Source organism: Sinocyclocheilus grahami, unplaced genomic scaffold, assembly GCF_001515645.1.
Source record: "Sinocyclocheilus grahami isolate Dianchi unplaced genomic scaffold, SAMN03320097.WGS_v1.1 scaffold391.1, whole genome shotgun sequence".
Taxonomy (NCBI): domain Eukaryota; kingdom Metazoa; phylum Chordata; class Actinopteri; order Cypriniformes; family Cyprinidae; genus Sinocyclocheilus; species Sinocyclocheilus grahami.
Window position 1 is genome coordinate 131,219 of NW_015505570.1, and position 16,207 is coordinate 147,425.

Genomic DNA, 16,207 nt, shown 5'->3' on the forward strand with positions numbered 1-16,207 from the left:
AATCCTTGTCTTGATCTACTTTTCTTTGGGTGGCCGACATGTGACTTCACAAATAATACTTTTTTTTTTAAAGATGTCTCTCTTTGACTTTGAGGCGAAAATGTGAGGCTGAAAGGGCCACAACAGCGTTTAAATGCATGAACACAGAAATTACTAATTTGCCATTTTACTTTGCTATAGATTTTTATTGAAACAAAAGAAGAAATGTTAGGAATATCCAAGCGGTTGTTTTCCATACAAGTAAAGTGGAAGAAAAGAAAAAAAAAGTATCATAAAATTTAGCAAATATGAATATTCACAACCACAAATGAGATATTGTAATAATGTGTTTTAGGTTAATGAATTTAGATCCTAATGACTGAGATTGTGAATGAAAGATGTTTGTGTTTATTTGTATGTGATTTAGAACAATATAATGTTTTTTTATTTGTATGTTTCAGATGGAGAACTGTACACAGGAACAGTGGCAGACTACAGGGGAACTCGGCCCGTCATTTCACGGCACTTGAAGTGTCAGGAAATGTCAGTGTTACAGTGCAACACAATCCCCGGTGTTGCAGTTTTGCTGATGCTGCTCTTACATGCTAGTTATGTGTGTGTGGTGTGAAAAGGACCTTGCCATAAAGAAGAGAAGCGTGAACGAGAGAGAGACGGGCAGATTTCCCTCAGTCAACAGACACCATTAATCCTCTTGCTCTTAAATCCTTGTCTTGATCTACTTTTCTTTGGGTGGCCGACATGTGACACAAATAATACTTTTTTTTTTAAAGATGTCTCTCTTTGACTTTGAGGCGAAAATGTGAGGCTGAAAGGGCCACAACAGCATTTAAATGCATGAACACAGAAATTACTAATTTGCCATTTTACTTTGCTATAGATTTTTATTGAAACAAAAGAAGAAATGTTAGGAATATCCAAGCGGTTGTTTTCCATACAAGTAAAGTGGAAGAAAAGAAAAAAAAAGTATCATAAAACTTAGCAAATATGAATATTCACAACCACAAATGAGATATTGTAATAATGTGTTTTAGGTTAATGAATTTAGAATTTAGATCCTAATGACTGAGATTGTGAATGAAAGATGTTTGTGTTTATTTTGTATGTGATTTAGAACAATATAATGTTTTTTTATTTGTATGTTTCAGATGGAGAACTGTACACAGGAACAGTGGCAGACTACAGGGGAACTCGGCCCGTCATTTCACGGCACTTGAGCGAAGGCAGCCATGTTGATCTGAAACTGGATGATACGCTTGGCTGGTTAGAAGGTAAGAAAACTTTTGTTTTTTAATGCTGCCACAAAAGCAAAGAGAGGGAGATTTTACTGATTCTGATTTTAAGCTTTACTGTCTACTCATAACATACACTCTCCTATTCACTACGCTATTCCAGATCCTACATTCATCAGTTCCACGTACGTTCCCAGTGAGGAGAAGGTTTATTTCTTCTTTAGTGAGATTGGAAAAGAATACGACTTCATTGACAAGTTTGCAGTGTCTCGCATTGCCCAAGTTTGCACCGTATGTATTGTTTTTGATGCATTTCTTGTGCATGTGAACATATTGTCGCTAGCATGTTTACGGAGTCATCAAGCTCAAATGAAAGATTAGTTTCATTTGAGATGGTTTTATTAAAATGTCATTCTAAAGCAGGTGTTAATCTGTTTTTTAGAGTGATGTGGGAGGTCAGCGTACTCTACAAAAACGCTGGACCACCTTTGCCAAGGCTCAGCTACTATGTCAAGCTGACCAAGAGCTGCCATACAACATCCTGCAGGACATTGTCAGCCTTTCCCCACCAGAGGGCACGTCTGAGGACGAAACTCTGTTCTATGGAATTTTCACTTCTCAGTGGTGAGGAAACATGCTTTCAATTATTACTCTTGAGAGTTTTTCTTTTCTTCTGTATTTGAAGCTGGTGAGGATTTAGTTTATAATTTAGCTTTTTTTTTTTTTTTTAAAGGCAAGTCAACTTGGGTCGCTCAGCCGTGTGTGCTTTCAGCCTCAAAGACATTAAAAAGGTGTTTACAGGACGTTACAAGGTTCTGAATCGGGACACTTTAAAATGGAGCACACGGGTACAGGAGCAAATGGCAAACCCTGGAGAGGTTAGTGTCTCAAGAGGACCCATTCAGTAAGATTTCATTTTTTAAAGAAATTAATACATTTATTCAGCAAGAATGCATTAAATTGATCAAAAGTGACACTAAAGACATTTATAATGTAACAAGATTTATATTTCAAATAAATTTGATTGATTTCTGAAGGATCGTGACACTGAAGACTGGAGTAATGATGCTGAAAAATCAGTCTTTCATCACAGGAATAAATTACATTTTACAATATATTAAAATAAAATAAAAAACTGTTCTTTAAATTAAGGTTTGACAGTATTACTGTTTATATTGCATTTTTGATACAATATTATCTGATTCTCTGGTTCTTTTTTCTTATGCACTTAATTCTAACTATTCAAATGTCTGCTGTTTATCTCTGCAGTGTGGCCTCCATAATGCGTCGGACAACACTCTGCGCTTTGTTAAGGACAACTTTTTGGCTGATAAAAGTGTTTCACCGGTCAATCAGGGCCTGAAACTGGTGTCACCTGATAAGAGCTACAGCAACATCGCAGCTCAGAGAGTCCGTGGAGCGCGTGGCAGAGATTACACTGTGCTTTACCTGCTCACGGGTAAATACTGGTGCCTCACTGTCAGCATCACAATTAACAGTTATACTGAGAGTGGAAATGTTTTTCTTTGTCAGTAGTTTTATTACTTAAATAATAGTATCATGAAGTATCATGGTGCTTGGTATTTCAGGGCAAAGATAAATGAAAGCTGAAGGGATTTCTGATCATTTCTGTTCCACACTAAATTATCTGCACACAATTTTGTAACTACTACTTGCTGATTTTTTTTTTCCCCCAGTAATTGAAATAAAGTATAATAATATATATAATATATAATAAAATATAAATATATGATAACTTTTTAAAAGTTTAAATAAAAATTGTAATTGTTGCCTTAGAAACTAACTGAAAAATAATAGTATCATGAAGTATCATGGTGCTTGGTATTTCAGGGCAAAGATAAATGAAAGCTGAAGGGATTTCTGATCATTTCTGTTCCACACTAAATTATCTGCACACAATTTTGTAACTACTACTTGCTGATTTTTTTTTTCCCCCAGTAATTGAAATAAAGTATAATAATATATATAATATATAATAAAATATAAATATATGATAACTTTTAAAAAGTTTAAATAAAAATTGTAATTGTTGCCTTAGAAACTAACTGAAGTAAGCTGCTAATTTATTCAAAGCTAAATAGAAATATTAAAAAGGTAATAAATACAACAAAAGCACATTACGAAATTACTACATTTTAAATTAAAATTAAAACTAAAATGGAAACTGAAAATATAAAAATAAAAGATAATTCAAAATGTTTTGGAGATATTTCACGTAGAATAATAATAATAAAAAAAAAGATAATTATTCCTAAACACCATAAGAGCTAATGATGAGTAAAATGTGCTAGATTTAATGAAAGAAAAATAACTAATGACATTAGCAATCGGAGTAATATCTATACTTCTAAAATGAAGTGCATTGGTTGGTTTGTCAAATTATACAGAAAAAAGATGATTGTGTGTGTGTGTGTGTGTGTGTGTGTATATACAGTGGGTACGGAAAGTATTCAGACCCCCTTACATTTTTCACTCTTTGTTATATTGCAGCCATTTGCTAAAATCATTTAAGTTAATTTTTTTTCCTCATTAATGTACACACAGCACCCCATATTGACAGAAAAACACAGAATTGTTGACATTTTTGCAAATTTATTAAAAAAGAAAAACTGAAATATCACATGGTCCTAAGTATTCAGACCCTTTGCTGTGACACATATATTTAACTCAGGTGCTGTCCATTTCTTCTGATCATCCTTGAGATGGTTCTACACCTTCATTTGAGTCCAGCTGTGTTTGATTATATATATATATATGTATGTGTGTGTGTAATGTTTCTTATAATTGTCCTCTCATGGATGTTTTTTTTCTTTTCTTATATCACCTTAACTGTGTACCCTGTAGAGTCTGGCTACCTGCACAAAGCTGTGCTCTTGAAGAACAGAGCTCACATCATTGAGGAGATCCAAGTGTTTCATCAACCTCAGCCGGTCAAAAACCTCCTGCTGTCAGTCACTAGGGTACCATCACTTCAGAGAACAACCATCTATGTGTGATTTGTATTTAATCCATTTCATACTCTGACAATAAATGTCACTGCATAAACAAAATCTTACTCTTTGAGCCATTAAATCAGGTTCCTTGGTTATGACCCCTTTGGTGCTAATGTTAATTTTGATTTAAATGTCAAGTGACTGTTGAGACACAGATGGTGTGTTAGACCACTCCCATCACACTGCTCAGCCAATTAGAGCCCAGCTCTTCATGACAGACTTTATTTTCTGTCTTTGAGTATTTAGTTCTGTGAATTGTTTGTTAAAGGAACAGAAACTGTTGTAGCGTCTGGACCACTCCAACACACAATATATATTTTGTTAGCTAGATTTCACAAATACTTTGTAACACCCCAGGACGCCGAACAAGACCCTGGTTTCATGGTAACCCGATACATTTACAACCTTGTGGAATGCGAGCCGGCTCTCAGCTGCTTTCTCCAGATGTCATACAGTGGAGACAAAAATAAATTAAAAAACGAGTTGAAAGCATACCGAGCCACGGAAGAGACACCGTTTCTCAAGTGGACAAAGGCGTTTCATTCATTCATAACTCGTCATTCATACACATTTCCATCGATTATGTGGACCAGCCTGGTATGTCCACCACAGAGACCTAGCATCTTGTCCCACAAGAGCACAACAGCTTTAAGATTTCACAAGCATATATGTTAATATTGTGACTGTTTCCTCTTGTCCCACAATGCACAGAACAGTTGCTTTATATTGATCTTGATCTTGAATGCTTTTTTTGCGCTCGTATCACTAACAGGTTTCAGAGTGCCCACTGGATGTCTGGACACTGGAATATCAACCTTGACATCTTCCATCTTCTGATATTGAGTACTGAATGCAGTGCTCATGGTGTCATATCCAGATGATGTTGCATCATTTCCTGGACGCCCAAGCCAACTACTTACTTTAACAGTACAGTTGAGAACATCAACTCCAAATACACTGTTTCCATCAGAAAATCCAGAATCTCCACTCACTGAAAACACATTGGTTTTTAATGTTAGACATTTTGGTTACAGTACATATAGTAAAGCTACTATGGAAATCATTGCTCTTTCCATGCATCATTTATAGGTACATTGTGCCTCTCTAAACATACTGTAAATGTAAATAATAGTATAGATATGTTAAAATAGTAGACTGCACATTTATATGTATTGTGCATGTAATATGAAAATGTATTCTATATAATTTACATTATTATTATAGCTTATATATTTGTATATAAACAGAAACATACTATTTGGGATTGAGCCATCAAAACTTCCTTTTAGTTGGTGAGGTGACAGCTTGGGGTTTTCATCTGGATCCACCACTAGTGTTTTCAACACCCTGTCAATAAGTTCATCCTCACGTTTCACCCACTCCTCTTCAGTCAGTGTCTTTGACCCACTGAGCCACCTGAGGACTGCTGGCTTGGAAGTATTCACCTCTATTTCTTGCCACCATTTGTTCAATCATCTTTAACAAGTCTCTGACTTGAGATCTGTGTAGCGTCTGGAACACTCCAACACACAATATATATTTTGTTAGCTAGATTTCACAAATACTTTGTAACACCCCAGGACGCCGAACAAGACCCTGGTTTCATGGTAACCCGATACATTTACAACCTTGTGGAATGCGAGCCGGCTCTCATTCTGCTTTCTCCAGAAACAAAGGGACACAAATGCACAGGAGAAATTGACTTTTCTACTAATTAATTCATAGGAAAACCTTCTTTGAATGAACACCCATTTTCTTCAGGCCATTGTGTATATTATTGCTGTGTTGTATTTAATCTGTTGTATTATAGACTATTTTTATTCATGCTTACGATAAACCACTCATTCATATAAGTAACTCTACCATGTCTAGTATCTATGAATTCGTCTTCGGATGATCTAACTGAGAGTGCATATTACATGCTGATACCTCTGCAACATATTGATGTTCTAAGAATCGGTACTAATTTGTGCCTCAACACTCCAGCGAATTACATATGCAAAATACCATGCTTACAGACAAAGAGTCATAAAAATCCTCAGTATTTCCAACCTCCCGCTTGGGATTTCAGCCTTCCTCATTGGACGAACCCATCTTGAGAGGCGTGAATCTCTGCAGGCTTTAAAAGGCCACACTCCATGTGACCCGCCCTGTTCGGTGGTTCAGTGAGATGCTAAGATGAAGATGTGAGAAACGCTCCAGGATACCAAAGCTCGTGCCAGGCTCCGGCCTAGTCCTTTTCATTCATCAAGTGATTCTGACTCAAACTAGCTCTTTTTCATCAACCAACTTCAGCAAGATCTTGGGGCCTTAAGATTGCATCAGGAATCTTTTTCAGACATACGCAAGTATCAAACTTAGTCGATTTAATTGATGCATTAAGTATCAGTTACACCTTTTTACAAGGTTTGTTTGAACTAAGAATCTGACGTTTTCCCTCAGGTTTTAGATCTGCTGACTATGCAAAATGGTTCCATAAATGTCATTCCTTATGTCTCTTTCTTTAGTGCTAAACTTTAACCCTTTCCTATACCAACTGTATGTGTGTGTGTGTGTATGTTTATGTTAGACCGGCTTAATGTGTTTATGTGGTATGTTAGACTAGTTTAAGTGTTTATGTAGTTAATAAAACCTTACTTGTATCACACTTGACGTGTTCATTGTTTACTCATAACCGGAGTCAATAATCATGCAGATTTACGTTACAAGCTTATAGAATTGTACAGTAAGAAAGTTATTTCCCTTAACCAGGAAATTAACGTCTTAGAATTGACAAGACAGTTGACCCTGAGTGGTCAGCTAAATATCTACAGTGGATCTAAAATATGAATAGTTAATTATAACTAGTTATGGTTAATTATTCATATTTCCCCATGAGCTGATTCGCTACACTGTAAAAGTGTTCAAATTGATTGTGTGTTACTGACCCACAAGCTGTAGTCGGCAGGCCTGGATTTACTGACCTCAGCCGTTACATTTCTTCAGTAACTGAATTAGATCTGCAAGAGGTTTTCTAGTGCGGGGTTTACTTGCCTGGACCTTTGTTTACCCCAAAGGTCCCCAGAGTAGCCTTCTGCTAATAATCTTAGATTGGCATAAATATAGAAGTCCATCAACAGTTAAAACACAGCTTTTCTGAAAGCTATAATATAATATAATATTAAGACTAATTAAATAAATGTCTGTTAGTTAACCTAATTAAGGGTACATGAGATGGTCTAAATATATTTAAAGTTGATTTAATGAAGAAAGGTCATAAGTGCCCCTAGTTACAGCTTTATCCTTACATAGTAATTTAATTTACTAAAGGTACTGCAAATTAATTTACTGTGCAAGAAAGAGTGTGAAGCATTGAGTGTAAATGTTTGTCTCTTTCCCAGGGTGCAGTGCTGATAGGCTCATCAGAAGGAGTAATTTCTGTACCCATGTCCAACTGCTCGTACTACTTGAGCTGTGCTGAGTGTGTTTTAGCCAGAGACCCTTTCTGCGGCTGGGACCCTGTGATGAAGCTCTGCACAGACATGCACACTCATGACCATCTGTAAGTATCATCACGGCCAAGCGTATTCATACCTAACATAATACTAACTCTATCAAATATGGGGTTAGTGTAATGTGCTTGTATTCCAGATTTCAGCATTCACACTGATTAGGTTACATCAGAAAACTGTGTGCATAGTTGGGCATAAAGCTGTCCTTTGTTATTAATGTCGTCTTTCACTGCTCTTCACAGTGTCCAGGATGTAGATGAGGGAAATGTTTCAGTGCAGTGTACATATGTGACCTCCAGGACACGCTCTGGCCAGTCCCGAACCCCCTCAAGTGAGTACAGTTCATGTATACATAGTATATGTTTAGGCATCAACGTATAAATGATTTCTAACCCGTGAGTCTCGTATATCATTTATGCTTAATAATCCATGTATAATAATAGTTTTTAATCATGTATAATTAAAATAATCATATATGATAATTAATAAATTGCAGCTGCAAATCTTGTACTTGGCTAGCTCAGTAGCAGTCCCTGAAATATTATTGTTTGTGTCATTGTGTCACGTATGGTGACCCTACGTCTTTTTTTTCCCGGACACATCCTGGCCAGGTTTTCTGTATTGCCTAAAATATCCAGGTTTTGTCTGCGCTGCGCTGCGCAGAACGATCGGTGTTTGATATCACAGTACCATGAAAGCTATAGAGAGCTACTTTTTCGACAAACTACTTTTCGATCATTACCTTCAGCAAGTATGAAAACAGGAAAACAAAGCCAAGACCTGGATATTTTAGGCAAAATAGAAATTCTGGCCAGGACGTGTTTGGGGAAAAAAGAGGATGTGTGGTCTCATCCTTTAAGTGTGTTCAGTACTGTTTATGGCACTTTCTACAAACTTTTGACCTTTCCCACCTCCCAATGTCAAAATGTTGGCGAAATCTGGTTAAATATATATTTTATTTTATTCATTTTAGAAAAATAACCAAAAACGTATTATTTAGAAACGTCACACATTTTACACACAACCACTGCATAATTTTTCCATTATTAAAAAATGAACATTTCATAAACTTGTGGCATCCACAGCATTACATGTTAATAATTTATTTCCATAACCTCAGCAGGTTTTAGTGTTTCCATTGATTTAACCCTTTTATTGTTAAAAAATGCTTGGTGTATGGTAAATAAAAGTTTATCAGAAACTGCAAACTAGCCAGCCCATACTGAGTGATAGTATAATTTAAGATAAATTTGTGACCAGTGCTGGGGAAAGTTACTTTTAAAAGTAATGCATTACAATATTGTGTTACTTCATAAAAAAGTAACTAGTTGTGTTACTTTTTATGGAACGTAATGCATTACGTTACTTTTTCATTACTTTGTGTCGCCTGGGCTGAGCTTGCTTATTTGTTTTTTAATAATAAAGAAAACAGCCAAAGATTATATTTTTTCACACCACAAGTGAAACGAATAAGCGTCAGGCTGAAGGAAGTGCCTCTGCACTTACTCCCGATTTGTCTCAGCATGGGGACCGGAGAGGCGTCAGTGAATAAATGGGAATAGAAAATAACATGTTACTTGTTTGAAAAAGTAACTCCGATATTTTGTTGTAAATTTAAAAGTAATGCGTTACTTTACTAGTTACTTGAAGTAAAAAGTAATCTGATTACATAACTTGCATTACTTGTAATGCATTGGTTAGTCCAACACTGTTTGTGACCTTGATTCTAGTGTGCTTAAAAATGTTAATTTTTCTCAGCCTCCTCAGCTGTGTGTCCTCCAGGTGAAGTGGTGTCTGTGTCTCTAAACGAAGTAGTGCGCCTGCAGTGCCCAGAAGCGTCACACCTCGCCAAACGCCACTGGGAGCGTCTGAACAGCCAGCTCTCGCCCAAAATCTACATTCAGTCGGACGACGGTGGCCTCAGCTTTGTGGCGACCCCCTCCACCCTGGGACACTACCTGTGCCAGGCTGTGGAGAACGGCTACGCCCAAACACTGGTCGTCTACCACGTTAAGCAGAAGAGCAACCCCACTATCCTACCAGCTGCCCCGAACCGCCCGCACAGCACCCCATCCACCGAAGCGGGAAATAAAACCCCTGTCTACATTCCCAGACTCATTGCCCCCATACAGACGGAGCCGAGGCCTAAACCAGAGGATGTGGATCCTACTGTCACACTCAAAGATTCGCCGGTGGCCACGACGCGCAAAAGCAGGAACTTTACACGATTGTCTGGCACGGACAAGGAAAACTCCCAAATGACTGAGCCTGGTGAAAACCTCCAGCAAGCGGACAAGCCCAGCTACTTTCAGGAGCTAGTGGTGGTGTCCGTTCTCTTAGCCCTGTGCGTCAGCGCCTTGCTAATGATCGCCGTTAAGAGATTCAGGCACCTTCGTCACGGCAGGACTGTCCCGCAAGCTACTTCATCTCGCAGGGATGCTGAGAAGAGTGGAAGTGCGATGCCCCAGGAGAGGGAGTCTCTCAGAGGACACTCACCTCATTTGGAAAAGCGGAACGGACAAGCTCCTAACGTACAGACCCGCAATGGCCAGGCACATAATGGCAAATCTCCCATCACACTCAGCAACAGTATGCTGAACAGCTCGAATGGTCACCTGCCCAACACACCCATCTGATGTGCTCGTCTAGTTTTCTAGGTTCACTGTAAACCTCTTTTCTGAGCCAAATTGGGCTTCTGCTGTATCAAGCTCTGTCGCTGAACCACTTTGCGGTCGGAGAGGGGGGAAAAATGGTACAAACGGCACATTGGACCTTTTTACGAACCTTTTTGTGGAGCTGTAAGACTCAAAGATCTCTAACTCTAGGTACTAGTGTACATTTTTCAGGTTGTTAATATTTAAGCTGTAATTTATGTGACAACTGTTTGTTTCAGTCTAAAGTGTATCCGATTTTATGCCTCTCTAAAATCACTTCAAGGTAAATTTAAGTGAAATATATAAATGGTCACTTTAAGATTTTCATCGATCACTTCAACTTTTTTAGTTGACATTAGAAGCTGTTCAATCAGCTCAGTTTAAAATACTTTTTTAAAATAACATTATATTTAAAATTTTGATGGACCTTAAAATGTCAAATTAATAAAATGTCCTAAGAGAGGCAGCTTCACTAATGAAACTGATCATCTGCAAATTTCAACTTCAAAAACTTGCTTAAAATTTTGTATTTTCCATTCTGATAAAAAGTTCAGTTTCCTGTACTCTATCTACGAGTTGCTATATCGCACATCTTTTTTTAGTCTTTGCCTTTGTTCCTTATTCTTATCTAATTCTAGTTTTTGAATGTTAAGTCGAGGTACGTGTCTGTTTTCTTTTTCCTTTCATAGTCTTTAAAGGGATAGTTCACCCAAAAATGAAAGTTCTGTCATTTATTCGCGCTCATAATGTTGGTAACCAAACAGTTTCCGTTTCCATTGACTTCTATTGTATTGTAATGGAAGTCAGTGGGAATAGAAACGGTTTGGTTGACTGCATTTTTCAAAATTTGGAGAAACTCCAAATGAAACTTTCGGAACGACATGAGGATGAGTAAATGTCAGAATTTTAATTTTTGGGTGAATTGCCCCTTTAATGTTGCACCAATGAAAAAAAAGAAAGAAGAAGCTTTCAAAGATGCTTTTCAAGTGGTTTAATTTAAATAAGTATTTTGTGTAACGCATATAAAAATTGTGGTCATCAGTAAATGTGCAAGTACGGGTAGATGTTTTTCTATTATTTCTATGTCAACATAAGAATATCAATATAAAAATCATATTCAGAAGTGTATTGGTATACGTTCGACCTGTTATAGGTGTTAGACTGCTAACTTCATTAAATATTGACCACTTCACTCTGCCCTAACGGCAAAACACTGGAACTGAGAAAATGGCTTCAAAGGATTTTTGGGGGGAAAAACTGGGTAGTTTGTCGTATTTTGCCTTTGCACAGCAATATATTGGGCCTGATTGTAGCTATTCCAATATATTGGGAGTGACCTGAACCCAACCTGTGGTTTGTCACCGAACGGTACGGATTTGAAGTCTTCATTCTGGGGAAATCACTTGTAAATTGTGATATTGCCAAATGTGTGTTTTATAATCAAGTGACAGAGAAACATGTTCTGTCTAGTGGTTCAAAGAACAGTTCTATTTTTCTGTTTGTCTTTAGCTGGATAACCGAGTCCAATCGACACCCAATATGTGAAGCCTGTCACAGGACTAGATGCATTCTCCTGCACGCCACTGTTTTCGAAAGATTCTTTATTTTTTATAATGTTTTGAAAATAAAAGATACAGATTTAATGTGTTTGAAAAGTTTATATTTTTTTCCCACTAGGTGGCAGCAAATGACAAAAGAAAATCTGTGATCAAAGCTGAATTTTCAGCATCATTACTCCAGTCTTCAGTGTCACATGATCCTTCAGAAATCATTCTGATATGCTGATCTGCTGCTTAAATATTATTGATGCTTAATGTTTCTTATTATGATTAATGCTGAACATAGAAAATGTTCTGTCTAGTGGTTCAAAGAACAGTTCTATTTTTCTGTTTGTCTTTAGCTGGATAACCGAGTCCAATCGACGCCCAATATGTGAAGCCTTGCTGTATCAAGCTCTGTCGCTGAACCACTTTGCGGTCGGAGAGGGGGGAAAAATGGTACAAACGGCACATTGGACCTTTTTACGAACCTTTTTGTGGAGCTGTAAGACTCAAAGATCTCTAACTCTAGGTACTAGTGTACATTTTTCAGGTTGTTAATATTTAAGCTGTAATTTATGTGACAACTGTTTGTTTCAGTCTAAAGTGTATCCGATTTTATGCCTCTCTAAAATCACTTCAAGGTAAATTTAAGTGAAATATATAAATGGTCACTTTAAGATTTTCATCGATCACTTCAACTTTTTTAGTTGACATTAGAAGCTGTTCAATCAGCTCAGTTTAAAATACTTTTTTAAAATAACATTATATTTAAAATTTTGATGGACCTTAAAATGTCAAATTAATAAAATGTCCTAAGAGAGGCAGCTTCACTAATGAAACTGATCATCTGCAAATTTCAACTTCAAAAACTTGCTTAAAATTTTGTATTTTCCATTCTGATAAAAAGTTCAGTTTCCTGTACTCTATCTACGAGTTGCTATATCGCACATCTTTTTTTAGTCTTTGCCTTTGTTCCTTATTCTTATCTAATTCTAGTTTTTGAATGTTAAGTCGAGGTACATGTCTGTTTTCTTTTTCCTTTCATAGTCTTTAAAGGGATAGTTCACCCAAAAATGAAAGTTCTGTCATTTATTCGCGCTCATAATGTTGGTAACCAAACAGTTTCCGTTTCCATTGACTTCTATTGTATTGTAATGGAAGTCAGTGGGAATAGAAACGGTTTGGTTGACTGCATTTTTCAAAATTTGGAGAAACTCCAAATGAAACTTTCGGAACGACATGAGGATGAGTAAATGTCAGAATTTTAATTTTTGGGTGAATTGCCCCTTTAATGTTGCACCAATGAAAAAAAAAAAGAAGAAGCTTTCAAAGATGCTTTTCAAGTGGTTTAATTTAAATAAGTATTTTGTGTAACGCATATAAAAATTGTGGTCATCAGTAAATGTGCAAGTACGGGTAGATGTTTTTCTATTATTTCTATGTCAACATAAGAATATCAATATAAAAATCATATTCAGAAGTGTATTGGTATACGTTCGACCTGTTATAGGTGTTAGACTGCTAACTTCATTAAATATTGACCACTTCACTCTGCCCTAACGGCAAAACACTGGAACTGAGAAAATGGCTTCAAAGGATTTTTGGGGGAAAAAACTGGGTAGTTTGTCGTATTTTGCCTTTGCACAGCAATATATTGGGCCTGATTGTAGCTATTCCAATATATTGGGAGTGACCTGAACCCAACCTGTGGTTTGTCACCGAACGGTACGGATTTGAAGTCTTCATTCTGGGGAAATCACTTGTAAATTGTGATATTGCCAAATGTGTGTTTTATAATCAAGTGACAGAGAAACATGTTCTGTCTAGTGGTTCAAAGAACAGTTCTATTTTTCTGTTTGTCTTTAGCTGGATAACCGAGTCCAATCGACACCCAATATGTGAAGCCTGTCACAGGACTAGATGCATTCTCCTGCACGCCACTGTTTTCGAAAGATTCTTTATTTTTTATAATGTTTTGAAAATAAAAGATACAGATTTAATGTGTTTGAAAAGTTTATATTTTTTTCCCACTAGGTGGCAGCAAATGACAAAAGAAAATCTGTGATCAAAGCTGAATTTTCAGCATCATTACTCCAGTCTTCAGTGTCACATGATCCTTCAGAAAAATCTGTAGAATGATTCTAACATTTTAAGAGCGCACCTTCACACGTTTCTGAGTCTTTGCATGCAGTTTTTATCATATGCAGGTATTTCATATTTCATTACTGATGTGATATTAAACGGGTTTCTTGGCCTTGAAGGCAAGAGGAGCAGCCAAAAATAGACGTAGGGCAGAACGTGCAGCTTCATCATCCCCTTCACATCCGCATTGTCCCGCACTATGACAACATGCAACTTTATTTCTGAGCATAACTGCGCCACGAATAACGCTGAACGCGACTCACCACAGTGCTGTTCTGTCTAACTGATCCCCGAATCCTAAAGACGGGTAACCTTCAGCTCTGTCATAGGTGGGGCCGCGCGCTGGTGCGTCCTGTCCCAAATCGAGATTCCTTCAAACACACGTGTGATGGGTCACTTACCTCTGCGGCTCAAGGAAAACGCGTTGATTCTGCTTTTCTTTTTTTAAAGGCGAAAAAGTGCAGCATTCAGTTATTCCATCCGCGTTGTGGTTGAAGGGAAACAACTAGTTAAGTCTCATCAGGGTGTGTGACGCGCGGCTGACGCGCAGTACCGCAGTGAGGACGCAGTGGACGCGTTGCGCTGCGCCGCGTCGGTATGGATGCAGACAGTGATGTATCAACTTCCATCACTCATTACAACGCTCCTGTTAACAAGCAACCAAGCGCGGGCGACATGGAAACGTTTGTCGGGTCACCTCTTTTCCACTTGTATTATTATTATTATTAATTTCTTCCATTTTGAATATCAGCAGCACAAGTGTGATTTTTCATTCAGAACAGCAGTTACAGTTCAATAAACAATACCTAGTAGATTACATTTCAGACAAAAATAAGTTTGTATTTCTTTTCTGCTAATTGATTTTATAGTCTGTACACTTTCAATGAGAGGCTAAAAACTATTATTTTAAATTAGTTAATTTACACTGCTAATCAAAAGTTTGGAATGATTAAGATTGTACTTCATGTTTGTAGGAAGTCTCTTATAAGGCAGCAGTTAATTGATCAAAAGTAAAATAGTAATATTGTTAAATAGTATTACGATTTAAAATAACAGTTTTATATTGTAATGCATTCTAAAATGTAATTTATTCCTGTGATCAAAGCTGAATTTTCAGCATCATTACTCCAGTCTTCAGTGTCACATGATCCTTCAGAAATCATTCTGATATGCTGATCTGCTGCTTAAATATTATTGATGCTTAATGTTTCTTATTATGATTAATGCTGAACATTTTTTTTCTGCTTAATATTTTTGTGGTAAGGTTCAGGATTCTTTGCAAAAGTTCAGTGAACTTTCGATTCATCAATGTTATTATTTTTTTTACTCCGTCACTTTTGATTAATGTGTCCATGCTGAATACAAGTACACATTTATTTATTATTATCGCACTCAAATCTTATGAATGGCAGTGTAGCATAAAAATTAAAACTTGTAATCAGCAAGGACTCTATTTTTCTGTTTGTCTTTAGCTGGATAACCGAGTCCAATCGACGCCCAATATGTGAAGCCTGTCACAGGACTAGATGCATTCTCCTGCACGCCACTGTTTTCGAAAGATTCTTTATTTTTTATAATGTTTTGAAAATAAAAGATACAGATTTAATGTGTTTGAAAAGTTTATATTTTTTTCCCACTAGGTGGCAGCAAATGACAAAAGAAAATCTGTGATCAAAGCTGAATTTTCAGCATCATTACTCCAGTCTTCAGTGTCACATGATCCTTCAGAAATCATTCCGATATGCTGATCTGCTGCTTAAATATTATTGATGCTTAATGTTTCTTATTATGATTAATGCTGAACATTTTTTTCTGCTTAATATTTTTGTGGTAAGGTTCAGGATTCTTTGCAAAAGTTCAGTGAACTTTCGATTCATCAATGTTATTATTTTTTTTACTCCGTCACTTTTGATTAATGTGTCCATGCTGAATACAAGTACACATTTATTTATTATTATCGCACTCAAATCTTATGAATGGCAGTGTAGCATAAAAATTAAAACTTGTAATCAGCAAGGACACATTAATCAAAAGTGACCGTAAACACATTTCTAATCTTGCAAAAAAATTCGATTTCAATAAAATGCTGTTCAGTGAACTTTCTATTCATCAAACAGTCCTGAACCTTTCCACTAA

At 36.7% G+C, this 16,207-nt stretch overlaps 1 protein-coding gene across 1 annotated transcript in view; it reads left to right on the plus strand.

The window, feature by feature from the left end:
- sema4ab (sema domain, immunoglobulin domain (Ig), transmembrane domain (TM) and short cytoplasmic domain, (semaphorin) 4Ab) overlaps positions 1-12,014 on the plus strand; it is a 19,284-nt gene extending 7,270 nt beyond the window's left edge. Inside the window, exons 4-13 of the mRNA XM_016231428.1 lie at positions 1,146-1,268; positions 1,393-1,520; positions 1,672-1,853; positions 1,963-2,107; positions 2,499-2,688; positions 4,095-4,210; positions 7,624-7,784; positions 7,977-8,065; positions 9,502-10,559; positions 11,898-12,014. Of these exons, the coding sequence (XP_016086914.1) occupies positions 1,146-1,268; positions 1,393-1,520; positions 1,672-1,853; positions 1,963-2,107; positions 2,499-2,688; positions 4,095-4,210; positions 7,624-7,784; positions 7,977-8,065; positions 9,502-10,370 (2,003 nt within the window). The 3' untranslated portion in view covers positions 10,371-10,559; positions 11,898-12,014. The remainder of the gene's footprint in view (positions 1-1,145; positions 1,269-1,392; positions 1,521-1,671; positions 1,854-1,962; positions 2,108-2,498; positions 2,689-4,094; positions 4,211-7,623; positions 7,785-7,976; positions 8,066-9,501; positions 10,560-11,897) is intronic.
- Positions 12,015-16,207: the final 4,193 nt, after the last annotated feature.